Raw genomic sequence first — 16,683 nt, 5'->3', positions numbered from 1 at the left:
GATCTCTGTGGATGTCATGTTCTCATTCCAATGTCTGGTTAACATTGTAACGTTTCACATGTCTTTTTCTGTTCCGTGTTCCTTCACCCGGGGTTTTTCCATTCTTTCGCCCTCCGTTGTTTGGAGGGCTTGGAATGCATGTTTGGGTTTGCGCTCCTGTTCAAGGTTACTTTCCCAGGCGCGTCTAACGGCTTCTAGCACCTGGGAGGGGGAGCGTCCTGACGGGCGATGGGGCGGGATCTGCTTACAAGCAAGGCTTTTAAGTTTGTATTTGGCGCGCTTTTGCTCATTCTCAGCTTTCTCTGTATTTGCATACTATTCCTTTAATAAATCAGTTATCTTTAAGCCCGAGCTTGTGAGACTGAGTATTTGGGTTTAGGCAATCGTTACATAAAGCTGAGAATCATTTTATCCATTGTCCGCTAGCCCCATCCAATCATTGGATAAGAGGGAACGCTAGCGATGACAGAACCTCAACTTCGCGCAAGTGAGGGAAGCGAAGAAGAGCGGGAGGCGGCCAAAAGCCGGCCAGTGCTAACTTCGAGAGCGCAAAGAGCAGCACGTCGGGAGTTGCGAGATATCCAATTGGACGAGCTGCTGATATCCATGCAGGAGAGTCTCAGGAGTGAACATAGAACTGTCATGGAAAGAGCACAGGGGAGGGGGTCTCCACAATTGACCTGGGAGCATGAAGTCCCCTTGTCACCGAGGGTGGTGGTAACCAACCAACCCTCGGAGGAGCCGGTCACTCCGGCCCGTATGAGGGCATTAGAAGATAAAATGGATTTAATAGTGACGATCCTCAAGGATCTACCCAAAGAGGATCTACCCAGAGAGGCAGAGCCCACCCCGGAGGATTGGGAAGAAGAGCCGTCACAGTACCCCAGGCATAGTACCATGTCGACCCGGGGGAGAAGCAAGATTCGATCAGACCGTCAAGGGGGGGAGCGAGAGGCAAGACCTCCTAGGGATCGACCACCCATGGGGGCTCGGCGCATGCTGACATTCGCGGCACCGCCACAGCCAGCTGAGCCGGCAAGAACCTTCCCACCATTTGGAGTGAAGTTCGATGGGGACCCCACAACGCTCTCCTTCTTTATTACTAATGCCAAGCACTATATAGAAGATTGGGGTCGAAACTTTCGGTCTGAACATGGCAAGGTTAATTTCATTGCCAACAAGCTGAGAGGAAAGGCAGCGGATTGGTATGTGCAACTATGCCAAGCTGAGGCAACTGAGTTAGAGGACTTCGATGACTTTTTGTGGGCACTTAAAGAGCATTTCGAAGACCCCCTAGCTCAAGAAACGGCCAAAAATGACCTGCGGAAACTCTACCAAGGGTCCCTCTCAGTTGCCAAATATGCGTTGGAGTTTAAAGCTTTGGCAGGAAAGGTGGAAGACTGGTCTGAGCCAACAATCATCGAATTGTTCAAGCAGGGGCTTGAACCCGAAATCCTTCGATGGGCTCTGGGCAGAGATGACCCTAAAACGCTATATGGGTGGATTCAGTTGGCAGGAAGCGCAGAAAATGCCCTACGAACCTATGCCCATACCAAAGAGCTTAGACAAACACGTCTCGCTAGAGGGGCGCGCACATCTGGACTTGCCAGCCGCCCCAAACCGAAAACCTGGGAAGAAGAGAGGGAGCAACGGTTCTCCAAGGGTCAGTGCCTCCGCTGTGGGAAAGAAGGGCATCGAGCCACGTCGTGCCCGAGACGCCGTCCAGAGGAACGACAGACGAAACCCACGGTAAAGACGCCTGCTCCTGCTCCACCGCGAAAACTGAAGGCAGCCCTCGCGGAACTGGACCCCCCAGACCTTCCCTTCGGAGAAGAGGAGGAAGAGTTGCAGTTCGAACAGCCGGCGGGAAAAGCCTACCACCTGCCCTGAAGGGCGCCCTAGGGCAGGTGGAAGAAACCGGGCGTAACCATGATTCGGTGAGTGGAAACTTCCCCACACTGACTGTTAAAGTTAAACTGAGCTCAAAAACCAAAACGGTGGAAGTGTGGGCCATGCTAGACTCGGGTTGCTCCCGTTCCCTAATGCACCCTGATGTAGTAGCGGCTCTGGAACTGTCCACGTTCCCTTTGCCAAGACCCATGATTTTCACCCAATTGGATGGAACTATGGCGGGAGGGAAAGCAGTCAATCTTTCCACGGGACTGGTCGCCTTGCAGATGGGCTCCCATCAGGAAAAGCTGCCATTTGTGGTAGCTCCAGTGGGGGGTCCTCTGGTAATCTTGGGGATGCCTTGGTTTGTGCAACAAAACCCTTTCATCAACTGGCTGCATAGAACTGTGACGTTTGCAGATGGATTTTACAAAGTACCCGAAAAGGACCTACTGGAGGACATGGAGGGTGGAGGGGTAGCGTATACCACTGTGCAAACGCTTCAACCTCTTGAGGGACTACCCAATCAGTATCAGGATTTTGCTGAAGTATTTGGGGAAAAGGAAGCGGATCGCTTACCACCCCACCGAAAAACGGACTGTGCCATTGAATTTTTACCAAATGTAAAATTGCCTCACCCAAAAATATACCCCATGTCTCCCAAAGAGCTTACCACGCTAAGGGAGTTCATCGACAAAAACCTGGCTAGGGGTTTCATTGAGCCGGCAAATTCCCCGGTAGGAGCTCCTGTCCTATTCCGGCCAAAAAAGGATGGGTCATTAAGGCTTTGTACCGATTTCCGCGGGCTCAATGCGGTCTCAATATTAAATAAATATCCTTTGCCCCTGATCAAAGATATGTTATCACATCTGGCCAGGGGTAAAATTTTCTCAAAACTGGATTTGAGAGAAGCTTATTTTCGCATTCGCATAAGGAAAGGGGATGAGTGGAAAACAGCATTTAACTGTCCTCTTGGGGCTTTCCAATATAAAGTCTTACCATTCGGTTTATCTGGGGCACCTGGGGTTTTTATGCAACTAATCAATGAGGTCTTGCATGACCACCTATTTAAGGGGGTACTGGTATATTTGGATGATGTATTGATTTATACTGAAACCATGTCAGAACATATCCACTTGGTGCGTCAGGTACTGGCTAAGTTGAAAAAGGCAGAGTTGTACGCAAAATTGTCAAAATGTGCATTTCATCAGTCGCAAATTGATTACCTAGGGTACCGAATTTCAGCTCAGGGCATTGAAATGGACCCTGCAAAAGTAGAAGCTATTGTGGCATGGGAGCCTCCCCGTACCAGGAGACAATTACAAAGTTTCCTTGGATTCTCTAATTTCTATCGGGCATTCGCCCAAAATTTTGCAGAAATCGCCCTCCCCCTTACTGAACTGTTAAAAACTAAAGGACAGGGGGATACGCGACGTTCAAAGAACCCAGGCGCACTCCTTAAATGGACTCCAGCCTGTCAGCAAGCGTTCGAAGCGCTCAAACAAATCTTTACCACAGAACCAATTTTACAGCATCCAAACCCCTCTAAACCTTTCGTTCTACAAGTCGACGCTTCTGATTTTTCCATAGGAGCAATTCTGCTACAAGCTGACCAATCTGGCGCTTTAAAACCCTGTGCCTACCTCTCTCGCAAATTCACTGAAACAGAGAGAAGATGGCACGTTTGGGAAAAAGAGGCTTTTGCTGTAAAAACGGCTTTGGAAACATGGCGACACCTATTGGAAGGCACTTCAAACCCTTTTGAAGTCTGGACTGACCATAAAAACCTGGAAGCTCTAAGCACCAGTCGAAAACTCAGTCCCAAACAGCTCCGCTGGGCTGAGTTTTTCAGCCGCTTCGACTTCACCCTGAAATTTATACCAGGCAAGAAAAACTTTTTAGCTGATGCACTCTCGCGCAGACCCCAAGATGCTGGCCCAGGGCCAACGGTCCAAGGTACCGTCTGGACCGACAAACAATTAAGTTTGGCAGCAGTAACTCGCAGCCAGACCCGAGCGCAATCAAATCAGCCTCCGGCCGCTTTGCCTTCCAGCCGCTCGCCGCACTTGTCAATTCCTTCCGATTTGCAACAACAGTTGCTTTCCCACCTTAAGACAGATACTTGGTTGCAAACCAATAGACACCTTTTAACTTTCACCGATAATTTTGCCTGGCGCAACGATCGTCTCTATGTCCCCGAGGCAATGCGGAAAACCATACTCCAGCGCTGCCACGATGACAAGCTAGCTGGACACTTTGGCTACGTAAAAACTTTGCACCTTCTTCGCCGGCAATTCTGGTGGCCAACTTTACTCAAGGATTTAAAGGAGTATGTCACTGCATGCCCTGTATGTGCGGCGATAAAGCGCAAACCAGGAAAACCCCAAGGTCTTCTTCAACCTGTTGCCACTCCATCTGTCCCTTGGCAGGACATCTCCATGGACTTTATCGTTGATCTACCCTCTAGTCAACGCAAAACTGTCATTTGGGTCGTCAAAGACTTTTTTTCCAAACAAGCCCACTTCATCCCCTGCGCGTCTATCCCCACCGCCCAACAGCTGGCACGCCTCTTCCTCATCCACGTGTACCGCCTCCACGGTATCCCCGCCCGTTTAGTGAGTGACAGAGGTACACAATTTACGTCACAATTTTGGCGGGCATTTTTAAAACTTTTAGGTACAAAACAGTCGCTTTCTACCGCCTGGCATCCGGAAACGGACGGATCTACAGAGGCGGTTAATTCTACATTGGAACAATATCTCAGAGCTTTTGTTAACTACCAACAAGACAACTGGGTCGATTTACTCCCATTTGCTGAGGTCGCTTACAACAATTCCGTTCATCAAACCACTGGCCAAGTTCCCTTTAAAACAGTTTTTGGACGTGACTTTGTTCCTATTCCTGAACTTCCTCATCCTCAACCGCTACCTGCCACCCTTGCTGACTGGGCAGACTCTCTTAAAGACTCATGGTCTAATATTCTACTGGCTCTTCACCATGCCCAGGCTACCTATAAACGCCATGCCGATGCAAAGCGTTCCCCGGAACCATCCTTTCTGGTCGGGGATAAAGTCTACTTATCAACTAAATTTATCAAGTCCCCACAACCGTCTAAGAAACTTGGCCCTAAATTTGTTGGACCTTTTCCAATTGTTGCTCAGCTCAACCCTGTTACGTTTAAACTTGATTTGCCCCACAACCTTAAACGTTTACACCCTGTTTTCCATTGTAGTTTACTCAAACCCTGCCTGTCGTCGGACCGTTGGCACCCACAACCCGTTCCTCCACCTCCCCTCATGATTGACAACCAGCAACACTTCGAGGTGGCATCCATCCTCGACTCCCGCCGCCTGCGCTCCCGTTTACAGTACCTCGTCCGCTGGAAACATTTCCCTCATCCTGAATGGGTTGCCGCTCCAGACGTACATTCCCCTCATCTCGTCACCCAATTCCACTCTGCCTATCCTGACAAGCCGGCTCCTTAGTTTCTTCTGGGGGGGCAATATGTCATGTTCTCATTCCAATGTCTGGTTAACATTGTAACGTTTCACATGTCTTTTTCTGTTCCGTGTTCCTTCACCCGGGGTTTTTCCATTCTTTCGCCCTCCGTTGTTTGGAGGGCTTGGAATGCATGTTTGGGTTTGCGCTCCTGTTCAAGGTTACTTTCCCAGGCGCGTCTAACGGCTTCTAGCACCTGGGAGGGGGAGCGTCCTGACGGGCGATGGGGCGGGATCTGCTTACAAGCAAGGCTTTTAAGTTTGTATTTGGCGCGCTTTTGCTCATTCTCAGCTTTCTCTGTATTTGCATACTATTCCTTTAATAAATCAGTTATCTTTAAGCCCGAGCTTGTGAGACTGAGTATTTGGGTTTAGGCAATCGTTACAGTGGATTTGCTAGGCTTGCATATTGAAGCAATAAGCTCACATATTGATGCAATTATGCTCCCTTTTACTTAAAATAAGTATTACAAAATGTAAAATTTTGGAAATTGAGAAATATTTGCTCCGGGTACCCGGAAAGATCTTTAGGTGCATCAGTATTTGTACAGGATTTGACAACTTGATGGGTATCTTTCAGAAGTTGTGGACTGTAATTGCTGTTATGCCTTGTGATTAGTTAAGTTGTCTAGACTGGGGGCAATTGAAGTCCAGAACTCCTGGAAGACATCAGATTGTCCACCCCTGGATTTGTGTAGTGCATTCAGTGATAAACAGGTAGCACCAGGCAAGTATTATTACACTTTACTTTGCTACACATTGTCCATTTTCTGGTCACATGGATGCTGATAGAATGCTGGTACAGTATATTCTACATTAGAATGCATTGTAGTATTGCCATTTCTCAATTGATCTGTGCACATTGGGCTGTGGTTTATCAGCCAGAGTTCTCACAGTCTGTGCATTTGTGTGTGTTTATGTGTGTTCATGCTGTGTATCTTGTTTGGTTGTAGCTCCTCTAAGGTTTCTGACATGCCATTGTATTATTTAAAGGATAATTTCTTTTAGTATAAATTTGATGCTGGCCTCTTCAGTATGTGTAATGGGTATTTATCCAGGTTGTGCAAAAGCCTACATGCTGTAGTGGGGTAGTTCTAATCCCTGTATTGTTTTAGTGCCTTGAATGTTTTCCTGTATCATTTCAACATCATACCTTAGAACAGTGGCCTAGAACAAAATTGCTATAATGGAGATTGGCCCTAGCTGGCCTCCCACATTGAAAAACTCTGACCATGTTGATTACTCCATTTCCTACCTTCCGATAGCCATATCCTAGTCAGTTTTCCTTTGCAAATCCATGAGATGTTTTATAGGAGGTTGCCACTTTGCTTTCTCACCTATTGTGACAAACTGTGAAAAATTGACTCACCGGTGATACTGCTGCTGCTGCTACTCCTAAGATGATGTTGACATCATCATCATCATCATCATCATCTCAAAGTCATGGTGATTCTCTGGTTTTCCACTGGGCAAAGTTTTCTCATTCCCCCTTTAGTGGGAAGGAGATATAGAAGAGATATGTCCTGGCATTTTGTTTTAGAACAAAAAGAAAAAAAACTTAAAATAATTAAAGGTTATAGCACATCTGCTCAATCTGTCTTTCAAATACACACAAAAACAGCAGTGGTGATGATGGGCTGATCCAAATTAAGAGGTGGTGCAGAAAGATATAGTTTGTCCTTCTTTCCTCCCGCCTTTCTTTTTTGCTGCTGCTACATGATCTCAAATATGCAGTTTTCACAAACAGGTACGTCAGGTCCCTATTTTTTTTTTTTTTAATAAGACAATGGGTGTAAGCAAACATTTTAAAAAGCATGGTTAATGTTTGCTTTTTAGTGTTTGTGTGATGTCCCAGTTCTTTGAAAATAATAAAAAATTCTACATAATAATTATTCCTGTTTTGAAATTTCACTGATTTTTCAAACTATCTTGCATGTGACTATTAAGCTCTCACAGTTTGCCAAGTCTTTCAAAAGTAGCAAGGTCTCTTGCCCTAATAATTAAATGCTGCTGTCTTCTGCTTATTAATAATTTCAGTGTATACCTAAGATATGTCAAACATTGACTTCTTTACAATTAATTGTATTACCATACAAACACACAGCAATATAACAATGAGGACTAGAACATTGTTATTTAAAAAGGAATACAACTGCTGAGATCTCTGACACTGCAGCATGCAGCTCGAAGACCTCTGTTATGTAGTTGTCACCACTGAGGTGTACAACATGCTATAAATTCTTCAATCAATTTATTCTCTTCTTAGTTATTGTCACTGAAAACTAAACCTAGTCATATACACTTGAGATGCAGCTTTAACAGAAAAGGAGTGAGATGTTGATGTGCATTGATGGAGAAGTTTTCCATTTATTTTAATATATTAGTTTAGGTTTTTTTTTTCCTCTATTCTGCATGATGGTATCATTTTGATTCCCATGGAGCCTAGTACTTGAGGCTCAAGTGTATTTTCTTATAGTATGTAGTTATATTGCTACAGAATGAATGCAGGGATAATTTCCTTTTAGATTGGAATTCACACAATAGACCCTTGTTTGTGTATGAGAGATCCCTATTCATTATATTCTATTCTTTTTTCAAACACTGTCACTTAAATGCCCCTTCAATCAATAATATATCATAGCTTGGCACTATCTCAGTGATATAAAATTCTGTTTTCATTGCCATTGGGTTTTGAATGATAGATTTGCAGAGTTCCCCAGGCAAATTGAAATAAGCCTTGAACTGTATCTCAGCAGGGATGCTAAGTTATCCTTATTCAGAATAAATGTCCTTTTTTTATACCACACATAGCACTAATCCTCCACAGAGACAGAAGCTACAGGTGCCAATCAAGTTAGCATTAGAGGAATCAGTACTGTCAATTTTATGCTTGTTTCCTATCTGAGAGCAAGGGTAATAATTATCCATAAAGTTAACATTAGCACATTAGAGAAGAGAGAAGTTTACCCTCTAGATATATGTATTGCATTTTGGAATGAGTTAGCTCTGTGTGTGGATAGTTTTGTTTATAATCAGGCTGGTTCCCTTGCTTCTTTATATTATGCAAAAAATAAAAATTCATAATGTGCTATCAATGTCACTGTAAGATGGCAAACATTGCTTCTGCAGATGTCCACCAAATCACAAGACTGCCTTATATGTGACTTTTAGCAAGGTAACGTTTAATGAATCTTAGCTTGGTGGACTAAAGGTACAATGCCCAAATAAGGGACACAATTTCCATTTCATCCAAAATAGTCTAGATTCACATAATTTACATTATTGTTGAATCCAAAGTAGTCTGGATGCAAATTATGCAAATTCATATTTAATGGACTCTTAGGTTTGACGTATATGTCTTCTCCTAAGCAGTCTATAAAACAAGGGAATACTGTAATGGCATTATTCATTGTATTATCACATGTATCATGGCCATATGTGTGCACATGCATATGCATTATATCATGCATTTAATTTGTGGGGGGAGGGTTTCCGTATAATACATACTATATATCTATATCTTCTGGATGGATGGATGAAGAGAGAGAGACAGAAAGACAAAGAGGCAGAATAAAATATTACCCACCTGAATAAATCTACTGCAGGAGGCCACTAAAGGCCTCTTCATTGTAGGTTATGGAATGTAATCGACCCCTCTGGTCCAGTTTGTGTTGGTAGATCAGTTTTTCTCAACTGAGAGAGAATGACTTACCCACAGTTATCCAGCTGGTTTATGTGCTAAAGGAGGACTAGAACTGTGCTAGAATCTGGGTTCCTAGTCTAGTACCTTAACCACTACCCCACGCTGGCTGTCATAGAGAAGGAGAAGGAGAAGGAGAAGGAGAGAGAGAATTTTCTCACACTGAAAATTACTTCTGGAACATTTGGTTGATCGTTCCCCTTCCCTTTCCCTTCCCCCCCCCCCTCTGTGAGCAGGTTTTTTTCAACCTGATGCCTGCAATTTGTAGTTCCAGCACTTCTTGAGGTGGCAGTTTGGAGAAAGCTGCTAGAGATTTCTCTGATAGCAGTAGTAACCCCTTGTCTAGGACAGGTACATTTTCTACCTTGATTCTATTAATCCACCTTTTAATCTACTTGTTTTCTTTTTCTTCCCTTTAGCCATCTAGTTGGGTATTCTATCTGATGTTTCCTCTGTTTTAAACAGAGGATTTTCAATTTCCACAATGCAAAACTACCAGCAGCATGAGGAGTGGGATTATAACATGAGATGATTTTACAGAAAAATGCAAATCTGAAAATACTATCAGTTGTTTTTTAGGGAGCTGTCTTGTCATATGACAAGTATTTTAGAATATTCTAGAAGTGATTTTAAATACCTTTAAAAGTAAAGTAAAGCAAACAAAAAAATAATGACCAAGGAATATCTTCATAATCAGATTAACATTTCCTGTGTAGTTATTTTCTTAATTTAATTAGCCATGAAGCTATCTTTATTTCATGGATGCTTAAGCAAGAATAACATATTGAGTAACAAAGCTGCAAAAAATATTTGTACGTGTAATAGTCTTATTTTCATTCCTTCAAGGAACCTAGGAAAATACTGTTCTGTATATGAGTCTGGGTTTACAGTGACAATAGTTTCATTTGTATATAATATTTGCTAGGAATCCTCAGATGAAGCCATGCAAGTTAAAACAATCCAACTTTATCAAAAGCAGATTTCCACTGTAATGCTTCATCCTCTGCTTATGCTTTGATCCAGCCTATTTCTGACTGTTGTGTTCAAAAAAATGGGAAAGTCTTGACATTATATCCTATGATGTTGTCCTTATTACTATTAATTTCTGTTTCAGAAATCAAAAATTGCCACCTATGAAAAAATGTGGGCCTTTATGAATAGCAGGAGGCAGTCAGTACTTGTCAAAAGCAATGAGGAAGGCATCCAGCGTGTACTCACTTCTGATTATGCTTTCCTAATGGAGTCAACTACCATTGAGTTTGTTACGCAGCGGAACTGTAACCTGACACAAATTGGAGGCCTGATAGATTCCAAAGGTTACGGGGTCGGAACTCCCATGGGTAGGTTGCACATCCTTTTTAATTTGTAATCATTAATTGTGGTTGCAGTAATAACAGATGTTTCCTACATTGTTAGCCACTCAATCTGTATAATAATACTGTGTTCTGTTCATTGTAAGTGGTATTTGTTATGGTGGTGTCCCAGTATTTATTTATTTTTCAACTGGAGGAATGTGATCTATGCTAATGAAACAAATTATTTTTCAATATAATTTTATTAAAACTTTTTGAAAAGAAGATTAAAAAAACTAATAGAGATTAATATAAAGTAAGAAAAAAAGAAAAGGAGGAGTTGAAAGAAAGAGCTAAAAATGCAAAAGTAAAGAAAGAAAGAAAAAACAAAAAAGTAGCTTCTAATTTTCTTTATGGAAATTATATGTACAAATATAAATTCACCTCTCACTCTATGGTTATAAAATAACTCAGTTTTTTCTATGATCTACTCTATCTAATCATCAAAACCATAAATCATAAATTCATTTTTTTCTCTAATCAAAGAAGCCAATTTGGCCATCTCAGCAAGTTCCATCATCTTCACCAACCGTTCCTCCATTGTAGGTAGTACCAAATCTTTCCATCTATGTGCATATAATAATCTCACTGCAGTTGTCATGTATAAAAACAAAGTTCCACAACCTTTTTCCAACTTTTTATCAGTCCCAAAAGAAAAGCCTCCAGTTTCAATTGTATATTAATCTTTAAAACCCTCTGAATTAGTGTATATATTTGAAACCAAAACTTTCTGGCTTTTTTACTAGTCCACCAAGCATGGTAGAATGTCCCTTCTTGTTCATATTTCCAACGTAAATTTGAGGTACTTTTATACATTCTAGACAATTTATCTGGTGACATATACCAATGATACATCATTTTATAAAAATTATTCTTAAGATTATAGCATAATGTAAATTTCAATCCTTTCTACCACATATTTTCCCATTGTTCCACCTGTATAATCTAACCAAAAAATTTAGCCCACTTTCTCATACATTCTTTCACTTGTTCTTCTTCTGTTTCAAATGTCAATAAAAGTTTATACATTTTAGCAATTACATGTTTATCATTTGTACAAAATTCTCTTTCAAACTCAGTCTCACAATGTTCAAAACTATTAATTCTTTTATCTACTTTAAATAAGAAAACCATTGACAAGCATATCGCTCTGCCACCAGATCTTCTCTTGATTATATCTTACATTCCCCCTGACAAAATTCTAATATCTCATGATAGGTTAACCATGCGTGTTTGCTTATTATTTCTCATCTATAAAATGCTTCTTGTGCTGAGAGCCACAAAGGTGTTTTTGGGCACGACCTGAGTTTTTATCTATTCCATATTCTCAGTATGGCACGTCTAACATAATGATTTTTAAGATCTACATTGACCCTGCCTTTATTGTACCACAAATATCCATGCCACCCAAATCTCAAGTCATGTCCTTCTAACTCCAAAAGACTTCTATTTCTCAGCAACACACACCAAACAACTAGCTGCAAAATAGAATTTCAAATCAGGTAAGCCCAGTCCTCTTTCCTTCGCATCTTGTAACACCTTATATTTAATTTGTGGTTTTTTCCCTTGCCACACAAATTTAGATATATCTTTCTGCCATTGTTTAAATGGTGCATCAGTTGTCAAAACAGGTATTGTCCACTGATGAAATAAATTTGATGTCAATTAGCAAAGGGTATGGCTAGCTAAAAATATAAATACTGTGCTCAGCAGATGCATGATTTTTTTTAAAAAAAATAATGATAACATTTTCAGGAAAAAGAGAACTTTGTTAATTAAACATGATTGTAGATGACTGTTGTGAATGTATTCCTGGTTATTTAGTTGTTTGACTCTCCGGATGTCAAGTTTGGCTAGTGAAGTATTACATTTGTAGAGTTACTTTCTGTTGGTGGTGGATATGAGCCAAAGCTTGAAGAGCTTCCAAAATTATTGGCTAATCTCTTTATTTGGCAGGCTTGTTTTTTTTTTTTTTTACTGTTATTACATTTTATTATAGAGCATATTATTTAATAGTACAATCCTATCCATGGGTAATGAACTGGGATCTCCCATAGCCTCAGCTCTTTCAGGATTGAACACTATAGGCTTATGCAAATCCAAATATGAGCCGTAACTAACATATGGCAAATACTACTTTTTTTTCCTTTGCCATTCAATCATGTCCTATCCTTGGTGGCTGCTGGACTAGTCCCTGCAGTTTCCTTGGCAAGATTTCAGAAGTGGTTTGCCATTGCCTCCTTCCTAGGGCTGAGAGACAGTGACTGGCCCAGAGTCACCCAGCTGGCTTTCATGCCTAAGGCAGGACTAACAACTCACAGTCTTTTGGTTTCTAGCCTGTTGCCTTAACCACTAGACCAAACTGGTTCTCATACACTACTTAGCTATAATTTATAGGCTGACAAAGATATCTTAATCAGTTAAAAGTCTATGTGAGAATTTAATACGTTCAGTACAATGAGAGAAGAGTAAAGGCAAGTTCAAAGGATGGCAGGGAAACGAGTTTTCACGAAGTGATTCACATTATAGGGATATTTATTACTTATTTATTTATCTCTGCAGTTAGTCACTAGTTTCACAGAGCGGGGTTTTTTCCCATTGCAAAAGGAACTGGATATTTATAAACTGCTCCTTGGTTGCCTTAATTTTAGTACACACATTTTAGTGTGCACATTATTTGATAAGGCCATTATTATTACTTAAGTTAACTTATGATATATGGTAACTTAGAATAACTTTTTTACTTATGATACTGTTTTATTTATGATATGTGACTACTCTGACAATTTAAATACAGCATGCATCTAAAATGCTTTCCATTATCTTTGTACCCCATCATAAAAATCAGGAAATTGTAAATGGTGACTAAAAATGCTGGCCATTCTTAACCATAGTGCATCATTATATGCTTCTGGAAGATGTGGTGGTTGCAAAAGCTAGTGCAGATTAATGTACCAAAAAATACTCTCCTTCTAAAGCTGTAAAAGTAGGCACCCAAACTTTGAATTCATCTGGAAACCAGATAAATTATTTGTGTTGATTGATCCTAGTCAACAACTATTGACAGAATTTTGAATAAATGATGTTGCTAAGCAAAGTATCAAGGAATAGTCATCTGGGATACAATTTGAGATGTTACAAGAGTGTTCATTCTGTATCTTAATCATGACTACACAGGGCTCTTCAAGGCACAATTTATCCAAGTAGATTTCAGTATTTGCCAGATATCTTCCAATATCTGTCAACTTCAGTTCCCCGATTAAAGCAATAGTAGGAATAATGAAATCAGAAAATATAAAGTAGCTTAGATAAACAACATTCTTCCTGAAATTTCCCTTGTAGCCTCAATATTTATATTTCAACCAGGGAATAAGAAACAAAAACTAGTGACATCAGAAGATTGACTCTTATAGTATGGAAATAGAAACATCTTTCTTTTTCTTATGTATAAACTGTTGGCCCTATCAAATATTTTCTGCAATGGTCAGAAAAGTTTCATACACCCTGGTCAACTAGAAGTTGTATAATGTCTTTCAAAAGAAAAATGCCATGAATAAAAAGTATAGCTTTCCAGCACAGTTATATTGATCATGAATCTGTGGATTCAAGGCCATCATTTAAATTCAAAATATTGCACTGAACCCAAGAGTTTTCATACTGCTTTTAGCTAGGAGTTCAGTTCTCTTCACATTTTGGTCAAAATTCTGTAAATGTTCTATGGTGAAGTCAGTCTGGGTCTGAAAAGGATTTCTGGTATGTATGATGTTTTCTTGTTCATTTTCCAACACAATTATCTGTATTAGTTCTGCAAAGAAAGTTACATAATGATTGGACAAAGTGGATGGTGGTTCACATGCATATGCGATTCTAATTCGATCTGCTCCCTTAATTTAGTGAAATTATTATCAGTATTCTCTTGCGCATACTGTATGTTGTTGTTATTGTGTTTTTTCCACGTAGGCTTGGAAAGGCCATGTCTGAAATTCTGGAGAGCTGTTGCTAGTCAGCGTTGACAGTATGGACCTAGATAGATCAGGTCTAAGTTGGTGCAAGACAGATTCCCAGGTTCCTGTTGTTGCTGTTGGGGAATATTTTTCTTCTTTTATTTCCGTCAGCCGAATAGCACATGATTAAAATGCTCTTTGGAATTAGCTCATTTTGAAGGCTTGTCTTCTTCATCTTAATTCATCAGACAGAGCATCTAGTAAGAGGTATTTCACATTCTGCTCACTTAAATTAAAGGCTTTGCCACCCAAAAGGGTTTTCAGACAATAATTTATGATCCACAGCTTCATACCGCATTCTGCTCTGAATATGACTTCATGAATTATTGATATTTACCCAGGCCATTAATGAGTGCATTATAATGCTGCTGTTCTACCTTGGTGTGCAGAGTCCTTGCTTTGAGTAGACTTTGAATTCACCATGTAATGCAGGGTGATATTTAATTGCTAGGCAATGGCCAATAATAAACTGTTTAGCTTATTCAGTCTGCATTACCTCTTGGGAGTGATTTTGAACTTTATGTTCTTATGGCACTGAATTGTACAAAGCTAGCATTGCCTTTTCAAAAAATCATTTTGTTCTTTACTAGAGCAAAGAATTGTGTACTTTATTTCCTTGTTGAGCATTTTCAGGCACATCCCTAAGTTTATAGCTTCTCTTAGAGCAGGGTGGGGCTTTTTTTCTGTTCCTTTCCTTAGTTTTCTCTGATTCGAAATGGTGATCTAAAAGCAATAATTTTGAAATTCTGCAAAAGCTTTCTAATATAGTGGGGACACACACAAACAAACTCACACAGAGGTGTGTTAGTTGCATAGCCAATCTAAAGCATGTATCTGTGGGGAAATACAAAATACCCACTTTTTAAAAAGCAATGCTGACATGAGGATGAAACAGAATGGATGATGGTAGCAAAGATGGTAGCAAAGTTCAGTCCTCAAGAAAGTATTCTGATGCTCTCAGTTGAAGGAGTTGATGGAAAGCTCTGCTCATTATTGGTAGGTGATACAGTACTGGGGCTGAAAGGCTGAGCTTTAATGATGATATCAAGCTCTATTCTTCTGTGAGATCACAATCAAGAGAGGTAGTGCACAGTGTAAAAGGATTTCTCAATAGAGTGATAGGGAGGAAAAAAGTCAGTTAACTGAAACAAACTCCCTGTAGGGCAAAAGCACAACGGGTAGGTGATTCCCAGGTCTGAGAATTAGGGAAATTGCTTATTCTGGATGGGTTGCACTCCCCTTGAAGGAACAGGCTTGCAATTATTGTGCTCCTGGATCCATTATTATCACTGGAGGGCCAGGTGATCACTTTGGCTAAGATCACCAATTATCAATTGAGGTTTGTATATCAGATATGCTGCTTCTACAATAAGGATGGCTTGGCCATACTAATCCAACCTCAGGATTGATAATGTGCTCCATGTGGGTCTGCCCTTGAAATTGGATACCACTTTGCTCACTAGTGTTCCTTATGGTGAACACATTATACCAATGGAAATGGATCTCCATGTTTTGCTCTAGTATATAATCCCTGAAGAGCTTGGAGCATATTTACCTAACAGAGTGGATTTAGCCTTTTCACCCTCCCACACACTTCCAGTCCTTGGAAGAGATTCTGCTTTACTTGTTTTTTGGTAAAGACATGGAATGGGTCATCTCTGCAATGATATCTACCCTATTGAACAACCTCCTCTGTGTCAGACTTCAGTCGGGCATAGCTATACATTTCTATTCTTCTAGAAACTCAGCCTGCATTAGGAGCTAGCTAACAGCAGAAACATCAACAGAGTTGATGCTGCTATATTAACTGTTGTGTTGTAGATAAGAAATAAGTCAAATATGTATACATGATGCAGCACACACACAAACAATGAAGCTTAAGCCTTTTCCTCCCAGCCTATCAAGCCAATGGACTCTCAGCCATTCATTTCCCAGCTTTAAGACTGGAATACATACATATGTTTGGCTTTCTGTTTACACAATGGTTCTTCTGGTTTTAGAAGTATTGGTTCCTATAAAGCTAGCATCTGTCTTTAAACCCTTTGTGATATGCCTGGTCCAATTCTATATTTTTTATTTTGGCCTTCCCCAGTTATTCATTCCCCTAATTCAGTATGTTTTTAATGAATAGTTTTTATTCTGTATTATTTTGCTTTTATCATACATTTTATGCTATTATGAACCACTTCAGCATGTTTAAAATGAGCATATGGGAATACTTCTAATAAATGAATATAATA

The 16,683-nt window shown here is 40.5% G+C and overlaps 1 protein-coding gene across 2 annotated transcripts in view; it reads left to right on the top strand.

Annotated features, from left to right (window-relative positions):
* GRIK2 (glutamate ionotropic receptor kainate type subunit 2) overlaps positions 1-16,683 on the top strand; it is a 527,196-nt gene that overhangs the window by 480,498 nt on the left and 30,015 nt on the right. For both annotated transcript variants that reach the window (XM_063311694.1, XM_063311703.1), the window contains exon 14: positions 10,202-10,427. In XM_063311694.1, the coding sequence (XP_063167764.1) occupies positions 10,202-10,427 (226 nt within the window). The remainder of the gene's footprint in view (positions 1-10,201; positions 10,428-16,683) is intronic.

This window comes from Candoia aspera, chromosome 1, assembly GCF_035149785.1.
Source record: "Candoia aspera isolate rCanAsp1 chromosome 1, rCanAsp1.hap2, whole genome shotgun sequence".
NCBI lineage: Eukaryota > Metazoa > Chordata > Lepidosauria > Squamata > Boidae > Candoia > Candoia aspera.
The sequence above is the reverse complement of the archived record's forward strand: the minus strand, read 5'-3'. Positions and strand labels throughout refer to the sequence as shown.